At 45.8% G+C, this 18,325-nt stretch overlaps 1 protein-coding gene across 6 annotated transcripts in view; it reads left to right on the forward strand.

The window, feature by feature from the left end:
* The window catches only part of ADAMTS9 (ADAM metallopeptidase with thrombospondin type 1 motif 9), an 80,760-nt gene that overhangs the window by 37,761 nt on the left and 24,674 nt on the right, over nucleotides 1–18,325 (forward strand). For all 6 annotated transcript variants that reach the window (XR_009743820.1, XM_061455821.1, XM_061455823.1 and 3 more), the window contains 9 exons: nucleotides 494–704; nucleotides 1,635–1,799; nucleotides 2,807–2,971; nucleotides 3,835–3,954; nucleotides 5,922–6,026; nucleotides 6,173–6,340; nucleotides 6,545–6,829; nucleotides 7,465–7,626; nucleotides 8,181–8,357. Coding sequence is in view for 5 of the 6 variants with exons in the window: in XM_061455821.1 (XP_061311805.1) it covers nucleotides 494–704; nucleotides 1,635–1,799; nucleotides 2,807–2,971; nucleotides 3,835–3,954; nucleotides 5,922–6,026; nucleotides 6,173–6,340; nucleotides 6,545–6,829; nucleotides 7,465–7,626; nucleotides 8,181–8,357 (1,558 nt within the window). In the remaining variant the exon portion in view is untranslated. The remainder of the gene's footprint in view (nucleotides 1–493; nucleotides 705–1,634; nucleotides 1,800–2,806; nucleotides 2,972–3,834; nucleotides 3,955–5,921; nucleotides 6,027–6,172; nucleotides 6,341–6,544; nucleotides 6,830–7,464; nucleotides 7,627–8,180; nucleotides 8,358–18,325) is intronic.

Below are 18,325 nucleotides of genomic sequence, written 5' to 3' on the forward strand. Positions count from 1 at the left end.
GGCACCCCTTCAAGGCACATGGGATGGAAAGCCTTCAAAGCACTGCTCCTTTCTTGGCCACCTTGCATGGTCCCACATGTTTGGTTTGCTGCCTGTGAGAGGGACCTGGTGACAGCTCCTTCTGCAAGGAGCAATGTCAGCATTGATTGTCTTAGAGTTTTGGAAGCCAGAAAGCATTGGGAAGTATTACAAAGAGCCAAAACTTCCAGTTCAAGGATGTATATTCATTATTCATAGAATTGCAGAATGGCTTGGGTTGGAAAGGACCTTAAGATCATCCAGTTCCAAGCCACCTACTATGGGCAGTGACACCTCACACAAGACCATGTCACCCAAGACTCTGCCCAACCTGGACTTGAACACTGCCAGGGGTGGAGCATTCACCACTTCTTTGGACAACCTGAGCCTAACCTTACTTGTATCAAACACCCTTTAGCACATTACCTGCAGGGTCCCAGAGCCCCACCACTGATGTTTGCTCTCCTCGGCTCAGGTGGCACATCGCGAGGAAGAGCGAGTGCACGGCCCAGTGTGGGCTGGGGTACCGCACCCTGGAGATCTACTGCTCCAAGTACATCAGGCTGGAGGGGAAGATAGAGAAGGTTGACGACCGGTTCTGCAGCAGCCAGCCCAAGCCCAGCACAAGGGAGAAGTGTACTGGAGACTGTAATGTGGGAGGGTGGCGGTATTCAGCCTGGACTGAGGTAAGAGATGCTCAGTGGTACGGTGAACACGGTCTCTTTCTTGTGCAGGGATGTGTCAGGCTATTAAGTTTGCAAGCAGCATTTGTATAAGAGTTGGCTGCAGCGATTCTGCTTTCATTGCTTTTCCTGGAGGATGCTGTAGTTGAAATCAGTCTGGTACTCCTTATTTTCCTCAACTTATTTCCCTTATTACTCCTTATTTCCCTCAACTAATTTATGCCTTTAAGCATCCCAAGGTCTGCTTTCATTATGTTAAAGCTCTGCTGGCTGTCTTAGAATCCCAGACTGATTTGGGTTGGAAGGCACCTTAAAGCTCATCCAGTTCCAGCCCCCTGCTACAGGCAGGGGCACCTTTCACTAGACCAGGTTGCTCCAAGTCCTGTCCAGCCTGGCCTTGGACACTTCTCCCATGAAAGCCAGCACCACTGCCAGGAATGGGCAGGACATATTATCATCAGTAGAGAACTTCTGAAATTTCTATCCTTTATGGCTTTCAGCTTTTCCATAAACAAGGAAATTCCTGAGTGCGAGCCTGGCACCAAGAGAATAATGAGCCTGGGACTTTTCAGGGAGGGCACAGTGATGAGGGGGTTTTGGCTGGTTAGAGGGAATTAATCTCTCCTAAAATGAGGATGAGCAGCAACCATTTTGGCGAACTGAAAGGCAACGCTTGTAAAAGTAATAATGGGGTTATAACCCAGAATGAGTTTGTGAAACTCGTTGCCATGTGCTTTTATTAAGCTTATCAAGATTGACTTTTTAAAGGAATATATAGAGTAACAGCCTGTTACTTAAAGTACAAATTGTTCTTCCAGAGCTTTTCTGCGGTCTCTTCACAGTCTTGACTGCAAAGGGGGTGAAGGCCATAAGCATGCTCTCAGCCCATAATAGAGTGGCAGAAAGTATTTACTCAGTGTCTCTCCTTCCCAGTGCTCCAAGAGCTGTGGTGGGGGCACGCGGCGGCGGCGAGCCATGTGTGTGAACACCTACAATGATGTCCTGGATGACAGCAAATGCAGTCAGCAGGAGAAGCTGACAGTGCAGCGATGCAGTGACTTCTTGTGCCCCCAGTGGAAGACTGGCGACTGGTCCGAAGTAGGTGCTGGTCACCAGGGTGGGCTCACACTGAGGGGATGATGCAGGCAAAGAGACATCTCTGTCCCTGCTCATCCCTGATATTTTGTTGTGCACCAGGGCATGGTGGCACTGTGCCTCCTGCAGAAGGTCTCCCCAAGCCTGAACACAGGGAGGCTTGAGACAGGCAGCAAGGTCACTGATCAAGTGGCTGTTTCCCTCCCTGCTAAGCCACATTCCTCTCCAGTCCTGCAGTAATTTCTACCCAGTTTTTCCATGGTTTGTCCACATATCTGGGAAGAAAAATGCTCATTTTCCCTTGAGATTGTCCTCATGAGCCCTCGCAGCTCTGGCTGTCGCTGGCGGGCAGGATTTTGCCCTACTAATGTTTTGCTCAGCCTTCTGCCTGCTGTTTAATAGTGTTACTTCTTCCACTGCTGCTGGTGTCCTTTGCAATGCAACAAAGCCACATCTTGATAGGCTTTTCTCTGCAGCAGGAGCTGGGATGCTGGTGAGCAGTCTTCAAAGGCTGCTTGTCACCTTTGAGGCCAAATGGTTCTTGGTTCTGTGAATGACATTCTTTAAGAAAATAATGACAGCAATTGAGTGGGAACAGGGATTGTTCTCTGCAAAATATCTCTTCTGGGTCGAGCCGCCATCATCACAAGCACACCTGAGCTGAGGCCCTTGACATCCACACTCGAAACCCGAACAAGTCTTCTTGCAAGCCTTTGCCTCATATTGTGCCCCACAGGGCAGTGCTGGGGCTTTGCTCCATGTCTCAATGCAGCTGGAAGTCAAGAGCCTTTGTGGTCTTGCTTTGCCTGTGCTGAAGGGTCCCAGCCTGGCTGTGCTCTCCATGCTCCAACCTCTGTGCTGGACCATCTCCTGAGAGCAATCCTGTCTCGATAAAAGATACTCACAAGTTTTTCAGTGCAGCGATTGCAGCTGGTCTCCAGGGCTAGGGCTGATGCTGAGCTGTTAGCTCATCCCCAGCACCGCTTGAACTTGTGCTTTCCTCATTGCAGTGCTTGGTGACCTGTGGAAAGGGGCACAAACACCGCCAGACCTGGTGCCAGTTCGGAGAAGATCGATTAAATGACAGATTTTGTGATCCTGAAACAAAGCCGGAGTCAGTGCATACATGCCAGCAGCAAGAGTGTGCTTCGTGGCAAGTGGGGCCATGGGGCCAGGTACCACGGGGTTCCCCAGTCCATGGGACCAGGGTACTGATGGCTGAGGCTGGGTACTATCCCTTCATCCAAAATCAAAGGCATTAACTGCATTAATTGACTTGCACAGCAAAGCAGCCCTCTGTTCGCTTGGGTTCAGCAGATGGGCAGCAGTAACAGTACCTGCCCTGTGTGCTAAATTTAATCTTTGTCATACTAAATTGGCCGTGATTGTTTAAAAAAAAGGGTTTCCAAGGTTACACTCTTAAATCCATATTTAGGCATGTAAATACATGGCCTAATTTTCACAGCAAAGCTGCTCCCTTTGAATAGCTTTTGTTGCTTTTAATGTTTTCCAGTTTCTGGGTTGTTGAGTGGTTTTTTCCCTGTTAGAATACAAGTCGCTCATTTCTCCCGGAGTGTTCTGGCATATCCTTTTCCACAAAGCTATTAGCTCTTGACTTAAAAACACAGCAACAAACCCAGACCAGTTGTCCCAGTAGGACTGATTTCCCATCAGCAATATTATTCATTAGCTGCTTGTGCTACCATGGGGCTGAACAACTGGTTTTAAAGGAGGATATGATGCAGGTTCTACCAGACTGTGATTTACTGTGTGCAGCAAAGTTAATCATTTAAATGCTCGCACCTTCATTCCCAAGGAAGCAAGTGAAGCATGCGAGGCTCTAGTGGGCACAGCGAGTTAAAACTTTGACCTAATTTAAAGCTGAAATGCATGAAGTGGAGAGAAACCTGGAGGGAAGCTGCGTTTTATTTTTGCTGCTTGTGCTGCGTGCCTAAACACAGGCTGGGCTGATTAATACTGCCTATTGGAAGCAGCTACTCAGACCCAGCACTTCTTTTTCCCATCTGTCCTCTCTCAGTGCACGACAACTTGTGGCCAAGGCTACCAGATGAGAGCGGTGAAGTGTGTTGTGGGCACCTACATGTCAGTGGTGGATGATAATGAGTGTAATGCTGCAACCAGGCCAACAGATACCCAGGTAAATCCTGCCATCCTGTCTCCATCTTCTGACAGTGTGTGTATGGAGGTACTCCAGCTGCAGTTTCAGGGCTCTGAATGCCAGTCCATGCGGAGCAGTATATTAGTTTCCTATGCAGCCATTGAAAAGGTGTAGCACAGCAGTCTGTTATGGTAGAAATGGGACAGAGAAGCCATATTCAGGGGGTTCTATCCAGACCCTCTCCTAACGTGGTTAACCTTGCACTCTGAAACACCAGATTTCCAAAAAGATGACTTGTTGTGAGGGCATCAGGACTTTGTGGGACTTTGCTTATGGCTTGTATCCATGGAGCTCTAGTCATAGGATGGGATGTGTGAGGGGCTGTGCAGATTCAGAGCTGAAGCTGGTCACTAAGAGCTCATGAGCTAAAGAAGCAGCAGAAGATGTACATGGGAAGAAAACCAGAGACTAGAAGGATAAAATGAGACAGGGCTTACCAGCCTCAGAGGTTGGGGTCTTAACACAGCAGACATCTCCTTTGGCTTGCATGGGGTGTGGGATGCCTGGCTGCAACCTAGGCTCCCTTGGCTGCGGGACTTCTGCTGTGTGGTACCAAATGATGGCCAGGGGCCATCATTTCTTGTCTGCTGCATGTGACAATATAATGTGCCAGCTACAGTTCCAGATACACCCCCTGGGCCAGTTGAATTGAGAGATGTTGCACCCACTGTAAATTTGCTGAAGAGACTTTTCCATGCTGTGTTCACTGGTACTTGGAAGCAAATGTGTAAATTCCCATTTCAAGCAAAGGATGTGTCCAGGGTGTCTGAAGGAGTTGAATAAAACAGAAAATTACCATCTATCTGTAATCTAGGAGAGTTGTAGTGCTGATGCCCTGCCCAGCTTTAGTCCTGTGTGACATATAGAATCATAGAGTCATAGAATAGTTTGGGTTGGAAAGGACTTTAAGATCATCCAGTTCCAACCCCCTGCCACAGGCAGGGACACCTTCCACTAGAGGAGGTTGCTCCAAGCCCAGTCCAGCCTGGCCTTGAACACTGGCAGGGATGGGGCAGCCACAGCTTCTCTGGGCAACCTGTGCCAGCGCCTCAGCACCCTCATAGTAAAGTTTGACTAGGGCCACAACATTTAGTAAAGGGCTCGTTTCGCTATGTCTGGAGATACTATAGTCAAGGGGTAACAAACCCACTTGTCATCAGCCATCATTTGGCATGCACATCTCCAGTGTAAGTAAAATCACAGCAGTGCGGATATCATTGGTGCCATTTGTCTAGAGCTGCTTTCTCTCTCGTGGTGACAATCAGTATTAATTTCCTTTTTGGCAATGACTTACTCATAGGCTCATGGAGTGAAGTCATGGCTATTCACCATTTCTGTCACCAGACATCCCAGGAGGTCCAGAGCCCTCCTGTCAGGCACTGCACCAAGGCTGAGCAGAAGGAAACCACCATCCCCAAAACCTTGCATGCTTAGTGTGTGATGAATGTGTGTATGGATATAGGTGGTCTGGTGGGCTGCAGGGAATCAAAGGGTCACAATCAGCTCAGTAGCTTAACCTTTATTAAGTGTGCTGCAGGTCTTGTGCTGAAGGAAAGGAGCTTTGAAGGGAGATAAAGTTGCTGATTTGCAGATGTGTGTTCATACCAGAACCAGAAAGTCTCTTAATGAACTTTCATCTTTTGCTTCAAAAACATCTGGTTTTAATGTATGGAGATGGCACATAGTTATGGGGATCCCTTTTGTAGAGTTCTTAACAAGTCAAAAGTCCACTGAAGTTCCTGCATATGAACCCCTGGGGGTATTGATACCAAGTTTTGCTGATTCACCAACAGGACATGAGGGAAAGCCTGCCAACACACAAGCACGCAGGTCACATTTTCAAGACATTGTGTGTTGTTCATAAGTACATTGAAGAGGAGGTGGTTTAACTGCAACATCTGCAATTTCTTCATTTCCCTCTTTTCCCTCATGTATTTCACATACAGGACTGTGAAATAGCAGCATGTCCTCCCCATCCAAATAGTCCTGAAGCCAAGAGATCCCTAGCAGGCATTCACAGGACGCAGTGGAGATTTGGATCCTGGACACCGGTAAGCATGTGTTTTTAATACTTTCAGCATTATTTTCCAGTAGACAATGTGATATTCTTAAGAGCATTTGACCAACTTTTCATTCCAAAGCCCTTGTAACATATATCAGGAAAGTTTCTAGTGGAGTTGTTGTCGCTCTTCCCTAGTGCTCCGCAACCTGTGGGAAGGGTACCCGGATGAGATACGTCAGCTGTCGGGATGACCAGGGCTCTGTGGCCGACGAGTCAGCCTGTTTCCACCTCCCGAAGCCATCAGCCACAGAAATGTGTACTGTGACACCATGTGGGCAGTGGAAAGCCTTGGAGTGGAGCTCTGTAAGCATTGCGCTGTCTCTTGCATTAGATCTTTGTAGTCCTCGTTGCTGGAAATTAATTAATTTCATTAGTGTTTCATTAATGTCACACTTGCCCTTCTGTAAGTGGGGAGATTAAAGCTTTCTGCTGTTGTTTATTAGCAATAGCTGTCTGATTTTCAAAGCTGGAAATGTGACCATGTCTCCTTTTCCCACTGTAACACAGTGCTCGGTGACTTGTGGTCAAGGTAAGGCAACGCGACAAGTGATCTGCATCGATTACAGTGACCAGCTGGTGGATAGAAGTGAGTGTGATCCAGACGACCTCCCTGCCACAGAGCAAGACTGCTCCATGTCTCCTTGTCATCCAAACAGCCATGACTATGGCAGGCCTATCCACCCTTTCCTCTATCCGGATCATCGCCTGAAAGTGCACCCTGGAGGCAGCCTGAACAGAAACCGTGCACATATACCAGGAGGCAATCAGTGGAGGATTGGTCCCTGGGGTGCTGTAAGTGACCTTGTTTCCTTATTGCTGAGGTTTTGGGTTTTTTTCCCTGGGCTATTCCATGCTTTTCCCTAAGTCAGCACATAGTGAAGAGAGAGACCTTTCTCTCTGGTGTCTGCTCTCTGCTCACACAAGCATTGCAGTAGGGCATAAGCATTGCTTCTCACACTTTGTATCTCCAAGACTCACTAGTCAGAAAGCTAATGGCATCATTTTCCATGAGGCAAAGGCCAGCCTCTGCTTCTTGGCTGTATCCTGGGACATATACAGCTGTGCAGAGCTGTTGCCGAAGCACAGCAGAGCCTAAATGCCAGTTCCTCTCACCCCAGCCAGTTGCAGCACTTTATCATGGAAGTCCCTGAAGGGAATTAAACACAAATGGGATGTCAAACACTACATTAAAGGCAGTAGAGATTACTCACCTGCTTAAAACCACGCTTGTGTTTATTTTCTTTGCTTAGTCAGCACCTAAGTCATTGCACTGCTATTAGTAATAGCAGGGTTTTGAAGTTAATAATGCCTGTTAGCTGTATTAGACTTCTAGCGGTGCATTCCCACGGTGCAAGGCACTGGGAAGAAGCTGGGAATGCAAAATTATCCCTGGACTCAACAAAGCCATGGGCAATTGTGTCTTCCAGTGCTCTAGCACGTGTGCAGGGGGGTTCCAGCGGCGGGTCGTGGTGTGCCAGGATGAAAACGGATACACCGCAAATAACTGCGACGAGAAAAGCAAACCTGTGGAGCAGAGATCATGCGAGTCTGGCCCCTGTCCTCAGTGGGCTTATGGCAACTGGGGAGAGGTGAGTGCAGCATTCATCCTGTGCAGGTTGTTTGAAAAATGGGAGAACATGGTGGATATTGTGGTGATCTTTATTAGAAAGGTTGGAGCTTGAAAGGCAGGCTTTGATAAATGAGTGAGCCCCAGCAAGTGCTTGGTGGTGTTTTGCTTTCCATTTGTCATGGGGAACTTTCTTCCCAGGCAAAAGCGAATTCTATGAAAAATGAGATTTTCTTTTTAAGAGAAGTTTAACTGAAGGCCTTTTTTTGTAATAAAAACATGCTTCCTTCTGCAAATTAATTTGAGATGAACTATTAGGATGTTGACCTCCAATATCATGTTGGGTCTGGCAGTATCATTGTGGAGCAGAATGAACAGATTTGGGAAGAGAGAAGCTGAAGTAGCTGGTGCCTGTCTGACGACATGCAGCTTGTGGTGGGGGGGGTTTGGCCAGAGTGGGTTGGTTGGGAAGAGAAACAACTGTTGGGTCTCAGGAGGTGGTAGTCCTTAGCATGACTGGTCAGCAGTGTTTCTGCTACCCAGGCAGTGATTGCTTTGTCATTTGCTGACTTCCAGTGCACAAAGCCATGTGGGGCAGGGACAAGAACACGGCTAGTGGTGTGCCAGCGCCCTAATGGAGAAAGGTTTACAGATCTGAGCTGTGAAATCCTTGACAAGCCACCAGACAGAGAGCAGTGCAATGTACAGGACTGTCCTAGAGATGCTGCCTGGAGCGCTGGTCCTTGGAGCTCGGTACGACCATAAACTCTTTCTCTTTGTGAACCGTTTTGTGGATATCCTGTAACAACAGATTTAATTTGCTTCAAACCAAGGTGCTAATGCTTCATGTCTTAAAACTGCACTTAAAGAGGATTATTGACAATATATTCAGAGTAACAACTGTTCAGGAAGGGCTTACATTAGGGGAGCTCGAGTCCTTTAATTTGAAAAGCACTTTCTGCTAGGTAGCCACTTTTGTCCATGTTATTACATTGTTCAAGCGCTGTGCATTATGAGTCTTGGTTCTGATGGAGTTCTTTGCATATGGATTTAAATCTGGCATTTAAGCAGTACATTGCCATTGAAGTTAAATTTTTCTGGTATTTAGTGGTAATACTGCACTGTGCACCTCCTGCTTTACCCAGTTGTGTTTTCTCTACCAAAAGCAAGATGACAGGGGAAAATCTGGACTAAATTGCATTGACTCCCAAGCATGTACGAGTGTGTATAGATGTGTGTGTATGTCCCTACCTGCCCGCACACACAGCTGTATAGGACATTTGCAGTCGCACCTTTACTTTTATTTCTTTTCCTGTGTATACATGAGTGTGATGTACTGTGTAAACGCACTTGTAAGCTATTCTTGTGCATCTCTGGTTCTGGAGAGCTGTTGTCTGGCCTGATCTCCAGCTTCTGCTGTAGAAATCATTAGATCAGCAAGGTGGTGAAAGGCTTAAAAGCCCTGGGAGTTTTCTAATAACAAAATAGTGTTTGGAGCAGAGGTGTCTTCTGGTGCTCCTTTGCTGCTGGAGGAGTCTGCTACAGAGACACTTTCATGAGGGCAGGAGCAGCCCTGAACCACAGGGCTGGGATGCTGTTGTGGGCCCTGCAGCTTTGAAATGCTCCCTGCCCAGAGCAGCACTTTCTGCTCAGGACAGAGCCCCAGCATGCATCGGGGCTGAGCCCTGTACAAGGGTGAGTACTGCTCGGGATGCTCCTGGTGCACTGGAAACAACAGACCTGCCAGTTTTGGAGTGGCCTTCAAACAAATGTCAACCTTTATTGCATATTTTGTTATAAAAGCATTTGAAGAGGATTTTAAAAAAAACTTAATCTGACTTAAAAGCACTTTATATGCAAAAAAAAAGGCCTGCTTGTAATGTATTGGACTTCTTTAATTGTCATGGTTTGAAAAGTCATCTTACTAAAACGTAACCACGCTGGTTTCTGTGGGTGCCTTCAGTACCACTCCTCAATATCCTTACCATACCTCAGTGAGCTATGCAATAGCCATCAAACTGCTGAACTGGCATTTAAACGGTGCTTCAACCAGTACAAGGGACAGTGATCTGAAATACTTCATTTGAGGTGCTAATGTATCACTTGTATGCTGATATAGTTGGTGCTAAAAATGAGCTAGGTGAGCTAAACAGAACTAGCGACCTGTGCAGTGTCTTCCCAGTGGAATTACCAGCTGGGAGTTGCTGCCAACCTTTTGTTCCCTGTGCTGGACCATTTGCAAGAACCAAAAGTGTGGACAGAGTTGTGTTGCGTTTTGGTGTCTCTCAGCGTTCAGCCTCTTCACAGCTGTTCAGGAGCAGGCTCCAGGGCTGCACCCAATCTTCTCTGTTGGAAATGCAGGGTGCAGTCCTCGTGGTTTGGTTTCTGGTTGTTCTTTTTCTACCTAGGAAAAATCCCTTTGACTTTACTCGTATTAGCCTTGGTGAATTATCCTTCCTTCCTCTCCTGGGAGAGGGTGGCATGTCAGGCAATCTGAGGGCAGAGACATCCTTCCCTGCCTGCAGCATCTCCTCCCATCTACCCATGGGGCTCCTGCAGGGAAGGGGCTGCAGAGTTGAGCCCCATCACTGCCACAAAGTGACTTGATTCAGTCTTATTACTGAGGTGTCCTTTGGCTCTGATGTAGGGGACCCAAGAGCTGTTTGAAAACTGAATTGTACCTATGGGGCCAACAGGGCTCCGTGTCCCTCCTGCAGACCACTCCACATGTATGTCTACCTCGTGCTACTACTGTGGGTAGTAACATCCAAATTTTACTTTCTTTAGTGTGGTATCACCCGGATTTGCTTTAGCTCTGTCATCGGTTACAAACATCATTCTGTCAGCTGTACATACTTCATCTGTTGGGATGGAGTGTCACTACCATATTTTTTGGTCACTTTTGAAACAAGAGTATAGTATTAGCTGAAACTTTTCAGCGGTATGGATTTATGTATTTATGTAAAAGTGTATTTATTTTTCCAATATTGTTATTTAATTTTATATAAATATTGCATACATTTACGATGTTTAATGTTAATGTTGAACAGTGAAAATTAAAGACAAATAGAATGTAATCATAAATGAATTTGTATAATGATTTCTTGAGTCTTTTGCTAAATTAAGATCATATACCTAGTTTTGGTAACTTTAACTAAATTTTCTGAAATGCTACTGCGATGTTCCATCTTTTGACTTGCTTTTCTTTTACTTGCCGTGTTCTCCAACAGAAACTGTCATTCTCAATAATTAAACACAGTTGAAAGTATATAAATTACAAAGTTTGGATAACGAATTTCTTCCAAGCATCACATTGTCTCAGCTTTACTCAAGTTTCAGTGAAATTAGTACTATAAGATACATACAAATTAAAGCAGAGAGAGTCTGAAGAGTCCAACACCCGCAGTCCTCAGGTGAAATTCCACTGGGAATTTATACAGTAAACAAGTGATTTTTATCTAGCTGGTTAAGTCCAGTTTTTAAAGAGATAATTAAGTGAATAAATGGCTTTTTGTATGTAAATGATAATTTTATAACAGGAGACTAGTGAGATGCCTTATCATTGTAATGTGTGTTCAAAGAGGACTAAGAGAAGATGATATTTTCATTTCCTTGCTTATTTAAGAACATGTATTAAAACACTCTAGATTTGTACAGCATGTGATAGACCTGATCTTTTTATTAAAATAATGCTTTAGAAAACATGCAGAAACTGTCACCAGAATACAGAGAGTGTTTTTAGCTCCTCTGAATGACCTATGGTATGAAAGCAGATCTCCCTGCATGCTCTTGGATACTGAGGGACATCCTGCCATGTTCTCCAGAACGAGGGAGATGTTCACAGAGGTCATTACCCATCTCTTCACTTAGAACCCAGGGCTGAACCCATTTCTCTGGGAGCAGATTTGCTCCTTGTAATAATCCATGTGAGATTTTGAGGTTACCATAATGTCCAACTGTATTCTGATACCATTTATGAATAATGCAGAGTTAACATGCTGTGGGCTTCTCATTCCTTCCAAGTTAGAAAATGGGCACAGATAAGGTAAAAGAGTTACATCACACAGCACCTTGTCTTGGTTCAGTTGGGTGAGTCATTTGAGCTTCAAAGCACTGGGGTGGTAATCATTTGGCTTTGACTTGTGGAAAATAGGTTGGTGGGGTTTTAAACTATTTGCTTGTCTGTTTGAGGTTCTTCTCTCAGAAGAGTCTTACAATTTCAAAAGTAATCTGCTTTGGCAAGTACTTACCATTCTTGTGTATCAAAAGTTCTAGCTGCTAATGCAATGGTTGTGAAGCTCTTTGTGCCTGCAAAATGGCAGTATGTGCTTCCCAGCTCTTTATTGATAAGACAGAGATGCTGCTGTCTTAGTTTTTGAGGGCCTTTCGATCTCACAATGAAGAATCGGAAGCTTGGCATAAGATAATTAGAATTTTATCTGGCTAAGCTCCAAACTCTGTTATTGTCAATGTGAATTCAGGTTTGGGTTAGGACAACATTGCTGTATTTGCTGGAAGCTGGTGGTATTGACATCTTCGCAGGGCTCTTTGGCTGCTGCAGGGATGTAGGTAGCAGTGATGGGGCTTTGACCTCAGGGGAAACTGCCTGGACCACATCTGTGTCAGGGAGCTGATGCTCAGGAATGTTAATCTTAACATTGGTGTCAGTGGAAAGTTCAGGTTATTTGTATTTAGTTCTGTCAAAGCCCCAACACATTGTTTATGAAATGCCTTCCCCATTCCCTGGCTGAAAATAGGGTGTTCAACAGCAATATTCTCCATGTCGTTGTTCTGATAATACTCGTAGCAGACAGGATGTTGGCTCTTGCTAAGGCAAAAGTGATAACCAGAGGCAGATTTGGTTGCAAGTGTATATAACTCTGCTGTTCTCTTCCTCTCTTCTGCAGAAAACAAATTTGCTGTGACAGCAGCATTACTGAACTGCTGTATGATTCTTTACACATGTTTTGCAATAACAAAGCCAGCCTTGAAAATGAAGTGATAGGCATGCTGAACCCTTCAGTCACTCAGTGATTCACATTGCTTTTCCTGTCCTTCATTCACATGATGATGGCTCTGAGACTTCAACAGCAAGTCTGTATTTCTCTATAGTGCCAGATATTATCAGAAAGCTAACAAAACCAGTCCTACCCCGAGAGCCTGTGGGGGAAAGGATAAATGCAAAGGCTGCATAAATGATCCCAGCACCCATAATGCAGGCAGAGGAAGGCAGTGGGTGGCTCACATGCTTTTAAAAAAACATGTAGAAATAGATGCCTTAGTGAAGGTTTAATAAAGCTCATCCAGACCAAAATGAGAACTTGGTAGCCTATGGCTATACCCAGCCATCTGTCTGAAGATGTCTCCATCTCAGAGCTGTTTACTGTATGCTCAGGCTGGCTCACCAAGGCTGTTGTCCCTCTTGAGTTCCCGGCTGCCTCCTCTCCAGGATCACTCAGACATACTGACTCCAGGGACCGCCTGTTTGGTGTGCTGATGAAAGGCAACAAGTTGTCTGCTTTGGTTCCCAGTCAGAAAAAGGCCTTTGACAATGCATCCCTCTTTGCTTTTGTTTACAAAAAGCAAACCAGACCCATTTCAGCCCTTTCCTATGGTCCCTGCTGTGTGACACCCATCCAGAGAATCCTACCATCGGTGCCCAGTTCCACAGCCATTCCAAACATTCACATCCCTGGGTCATAGATGGGAATCTACCTGTTCACTGCCTTGGCTCTTCTCAGGGCTTGTCCCAGAGGGTAAACGCAGTTGTGGTTTTTGTTCGAAGAGTTTCACCCTGTTGCTCCTCTGGGGCAGCAGTGATGGATGCTCCTGCAGCTCTTTCCTCAGCTCAGTGTCCATCATCCCTGCTAAGGCTCAGAGCCACAGTTACAGGTGGGTGAAGCCAGTGGTACCCAGCTGCCTATTAGAGGAGCATCCCTTTATTCCTCTCTTGCTACTTTAAAATCTCCACTTTTTATTTTTCTTTCTATTTTGTTGTTTGCTTATCATTACCGTCTTTCATTGCTACTCCTGTTCCTCCTTAAATAAGAACTATATAGGTATACTGTTGCTATCTGTTTTGCTGTCTCCTGTTTGATAGTGTTGATGCTCCATGAGCAGGAAAACAAGTACTGAAGCCCATCAGGCCCTGTGGCACTGTGTGCTTAATGCTGAGCCTGCACTCAAGTGCTTTGCTGCATCCATTCCTCACAAGACTTGATTTCCTGCAACTTAATTCTCAGCTGTTGTAATCCACGCTCTTCCCATGCAGGCATCCATTAGTCTTTGCACCCATTGTGATCTGACCTACTGGTTAAATGTAGTGTCTTTTAATCTGATGGAGGAGTAAAAGACTGGGCAGCAGTGTCCCCTCTAACCTCCCTAACCCAGTGACCAGGAGGAGGTCACTGGGGAGGCTGGGGAGGTACCAGCGTGATGAACCGCAGAGAATGCCCTGTCTCATCTGCTCTCCCTCAATAGCCTCTCCTATGCTACTGCCAAGAGATGGACCAGTGGTTAGACTCAGGAAGGTTATTTTCTTGTATCTTTAAACTCCTCCCCTGCTCCAAATGGTGCATCTTTTCCCAGGTTCCTCAGTGCACCTTCCCACTCAGAGCAGGTAAATCCGTTACTGTTCACTGATGTTTCTTACCATCCAACCCATGCTTCTGTCCCAACTTATTATAAAATACTTGCCTTTCTCCTCCCAAAGAAATACATTGGCTGTTTGGCTGCATTTGGTATGCCTCCATGGTTGCCTTTTTACAGGTCCCCCCTTATACATTTTCTCAGTGAGATGGTCGTTTTTAGGCTGTGCACAGCTGGCCTGAACTTGAACAAGTGGTGGGACTGCTGTTCAACAATGGCTGGCTTGTCTCCATGTCGTCAGGTGTGGCCCATCCATGACTGCTGGCTTCATAAAGTCTGCAGACCTCTTATACATGCACATATGCACATACTCACACATGCAGGAGAGAAATAAAGCCATAAATAAAAGGGCAGTAGTTGGGACCATTTGTCTCCCAAAGCACCATCTGTGAGTGCAGCAACTGAAATATGCATCAGACTACAGGAGCCAGGTTAGAGCAGGAACACAAGGATGAGCAGTGAGGTTCAGCATCTCCAAACAGATCCCTAAGCTGGGAAGTCTGTTTGTGTTTTTGTCCATATTCCGTATTCACACTGTATACCCCAAACTGCAATAATTGCTCTTGCTCAGATCCTAGGGGTTGTAGCGTTTAGAAATAAGGATGTGTCTAAGCACAAAGATATTTACTGTGTTTGTAACTTTCCTGGTGACTGATTTGTGCAGTCATTAAGGAAAAATGATGTACTCAGTCTTGTTCCAAAGGCACTTAATGCTCTATTCATGTTTTAATTTTTACTAGCTCGCAAGGGAGCTGAGTGAGCCAGCAGCATAGATGAAAATGTGTCTGATGCTCAAGACTGTCTGCAGGCTGACAATATTTGATCCCTACTGCACTGAGTCAGGATTTGTCTTTATAAAACCAGCAGCCCAGTGCTCCTACAAACCCCTGGTGTGATACACACCTGCGAAATAGGGCTGGCATTCCTCAAAGAGCTCTGTGGTTCACTCCATCCAATACTGGAAAATCCCGTTCTTTAAATGGGAGTTATAAAATGGCATTATAATACAACTAAAATATGAAGTGTCAGCCTGGGCTGCTTGCTGCTTTAATTGTTACTCTCTTTAAGGTGCCACAGCATGGAAAAGAGGCTCCATCAGTGCCTTCCACATGCCTTTATACCAGTGTCCTTGGGTAGCTCACACACCTCCTCCTGATTTGAGGAAATGCCATCTAACCCCCCACTCCCTGGAGAGACTTTCAGCGGCCATTTGGGGGCTTTTGCTTGTTTGCTGTTCAGGTTCAATAGCGTGGGAAAGGGCAGGGATGCAGCTTTTAAGGCAGTTCTGTGTGTTCACAGCCCTGCTGCTTTCTGTACCTGATGAAGTCTTTGTGTGGGATCTAACAAGAGGGCAGGTGAAAGAGGGGGAGAAGGTGCTATTTACTAAGTGGATGCCATAGAAGGGAAGATGCAAGACTTCTCCTACTGCAGTTACCTGCTTTTCTCCCATGTATCTTGTGAGGTTTCCTAGATCAGGGAAATTGTGTATTGACAGGGCTTTAAATCTTGCAGTAGTTAAAGAACCCAAGATCATCCTTTTCTCCAGGTAGTCTGGCTGCTGGAGGAATGGGCTCCAGACACACCAAACTCTTCCCTCTGCTGCAGCAACACATCCAGTTGAACCTTTTCCTTTGAGAAACTTGGGAAACTCTGTGTCTCTGCTGCAGAGCTGAGAGCAGAACAGCTGGAGGATGGAGACCCTATGTGCAACAGAGAGCCAGGCCAAGCCAGCGTGGCTGTTCCAGGGAGAGGAGCTCTCCCTGGGGATGCTGGTGCAAAGCCTGCTCTTGGGCCCACCAGGTGCTGCCCTCTGGGTGGGCTCCTTGGGACATTTCCATAGGGATTCTGGACAGTGTTCACAAACCTACTTAAACTGCATGCTCCAAAATCCTTAATGTTCATGTATTTTTCCTAATCTTCCCATTTTTCTGGGGAGTCTGCTTTGATTAAGCATTTCTAAAGCTTCTTTCAAACTGCAGTGCAATGCTTTGGTGTGTTTTGGTCAGATCTCTGGTGCAGCTGTCCTTCCTTGAATATAGAGACTACTCTTCCCTTTTAAATATACAAAAATCAGATGTATTTTCTGGCCTAGTATGAGCTAAAATCACCCAGCTGTGTGTGTTAAGGTAGGAGAGGAAAGCCCAGCTGGATGAATCCTTCCCTGCCATGTTCCCAGCCCACAGCCATGGACTTCTCACCATGTCAATGCAGCTGGGCATGAGACCATGCTAAAACAGATCTGTGGAAAGAAAAAGGTTTCAAAGAAACCATTCCCTAAACATCTCCTGAGATGCTGCAGCCACTGGAGAAATCATAGCATGGAGCTGAACCCTTGTTTTAAGCTCGTTGACTGTCTCACTGAAGCCAAGGGAGTTACCTGCTAAATACCTTGCTGTTGTGAAGATAATTAAGTTAGTTTGGATGCCACAGAGTCTCTATTGCTGGGTAACACACACACAGCTCAGGCATTTTAAGACTTCCAGTAAAGGTTCAGCTGGTGAGGAATGATCCAGGCTTTCCTTGGCGGTGTGTCTGCTCATGTCCTGTGTCCTTGGGAGATCTCAAAGGTGTGGAAGTCACAGGGCTGTGATTTCAGCAACTGATAGCAGCAGTGTGGGTTATAGTAAGAGCTGATATAGAATAAAGGACGCTGAAATGTAACTGTGAGGGTGCAAGGCTGGGCTCTGCTCATCGTTGGAGAAGTTTGCTGACATGCAGGAGCACAGCCCCTCACAGAAAAGGGGGTGTAAAGCATTGTAGGGCTCTGTTGGTTTTCTGTTTTATTTCACCCAGCATATGTTTCAGCTCAGATAGTTGGAAAGGATGAACAAGGGCTTACTTACTTTCCATATAATCCTTAATGTGTGGAAATCTAAACCTGCATGGATTTATTTTAATTTCCTCCAAAAAGTTGCTCCTGGCAGAATCTGATAAAGCTGGTTTTAGTCTAATTCTTCCCAGCCCCCGGCCCTGCCCTTGGTGAGCTATCAGAGCATACCTATCTTTGGGAATTCGTTTGGTGATCACCACAGCTTGCATTCATTATCTCAAATACCTCCCAGATCGTCGGCTGATGCACGGAAAAGTGATCTGACAGCATTTTCTGAAGCTTTTCACGTTGCGGGGTGGGGGGGAAGAATGTCCCCAGGTTCTTGCTGTTGTTTTGCTTTCCTGTCCCATGTCAAGCAGCTCTTTAGTGCACAAAGTTAACAAGAAATGGAACTGCTGTTTCTTCTTGAGTGTTCTTTGCTGCCTCTTTGTTTTCATCAGGATTTGTTCATTTGTACCCAGGGCTTTGAGTCCTTTTGCTGCCAGCCTGGCCTTGCTCCCAGCATAAGCTCCCTGTGCAGAAGAGAAGGTCGTGGTCTTCCACAGGAGGCTCAGAACCTGGGAACAACCAGACATTTTGTACAAGTTTTTAAGAGCTTTTGGGGTACATATTCTGTTTTTAACGCTGCTACCAGCCCAGTGAATCAAGTAGCAGCCTTTCTATTTAGAGAAGTCTTAATGAATGAGACATACCCTCATTGTCCAAAATATCAGAAAGATGACCTTATGGCAGCCTTCCAATACCTAAATGGGCCAACAAGAAATGGAGAGGGGCTTTTTCTGAGGACACGTAGTGATTGGACAAGAAGGAATGGATTTAAACTGAAAGAGAGTGGGTTTAGATTAGATATTAGGCAGAAGTTCTTCCCTGTGAGGGTGCTGAGGCACTGGCACAGGGTGCCCAGAGAAGCTGTGGCTGCCCCATCCCTGGCAGTGTTCAAGGCCAGGTTGAACTGGGCTTGGAGCAACCTGCTCTAGTGGAAGGTGTCCCTGCCTGTGGCAGGGGGCTGGAAATGGATGAGCTTTAAGGTCCCTTCCAACCCAGACCACGCTGAGATTCTATGATCAGAATAGGAAATGCAGCAAGGGTTAGTTTAAAGCAATTTTGCACATACTTGGTAGAACAGAATGATCTTCCTCATTGCTGAACTCTGAAACAGAAAACAAATTTCTTGTGGAAACACAAACATAAGCTTGCTGCTGCGCTGGAGCAGAGTGATGCATTGCAGGAGATATTTAGCATC

Source organism: Pezoporus flaviventris, unplaced genomic scaffold, assembly GCF_033815535.1.
Source record: "Pezoporus flaviventris isolate CSIRO_AGI_PZ_B2104156 unplaced genomic scaffold, CSIRO_AGI_Pfla_v1 ptg000021l, whole genome shotgun sequence".
Lineage (NCBI taxonomy): Eukaryota > Metazoa > Chordata > Aves > Psittaciformes > Psittacidae > Pezoporus > Pezoporus flaviventris.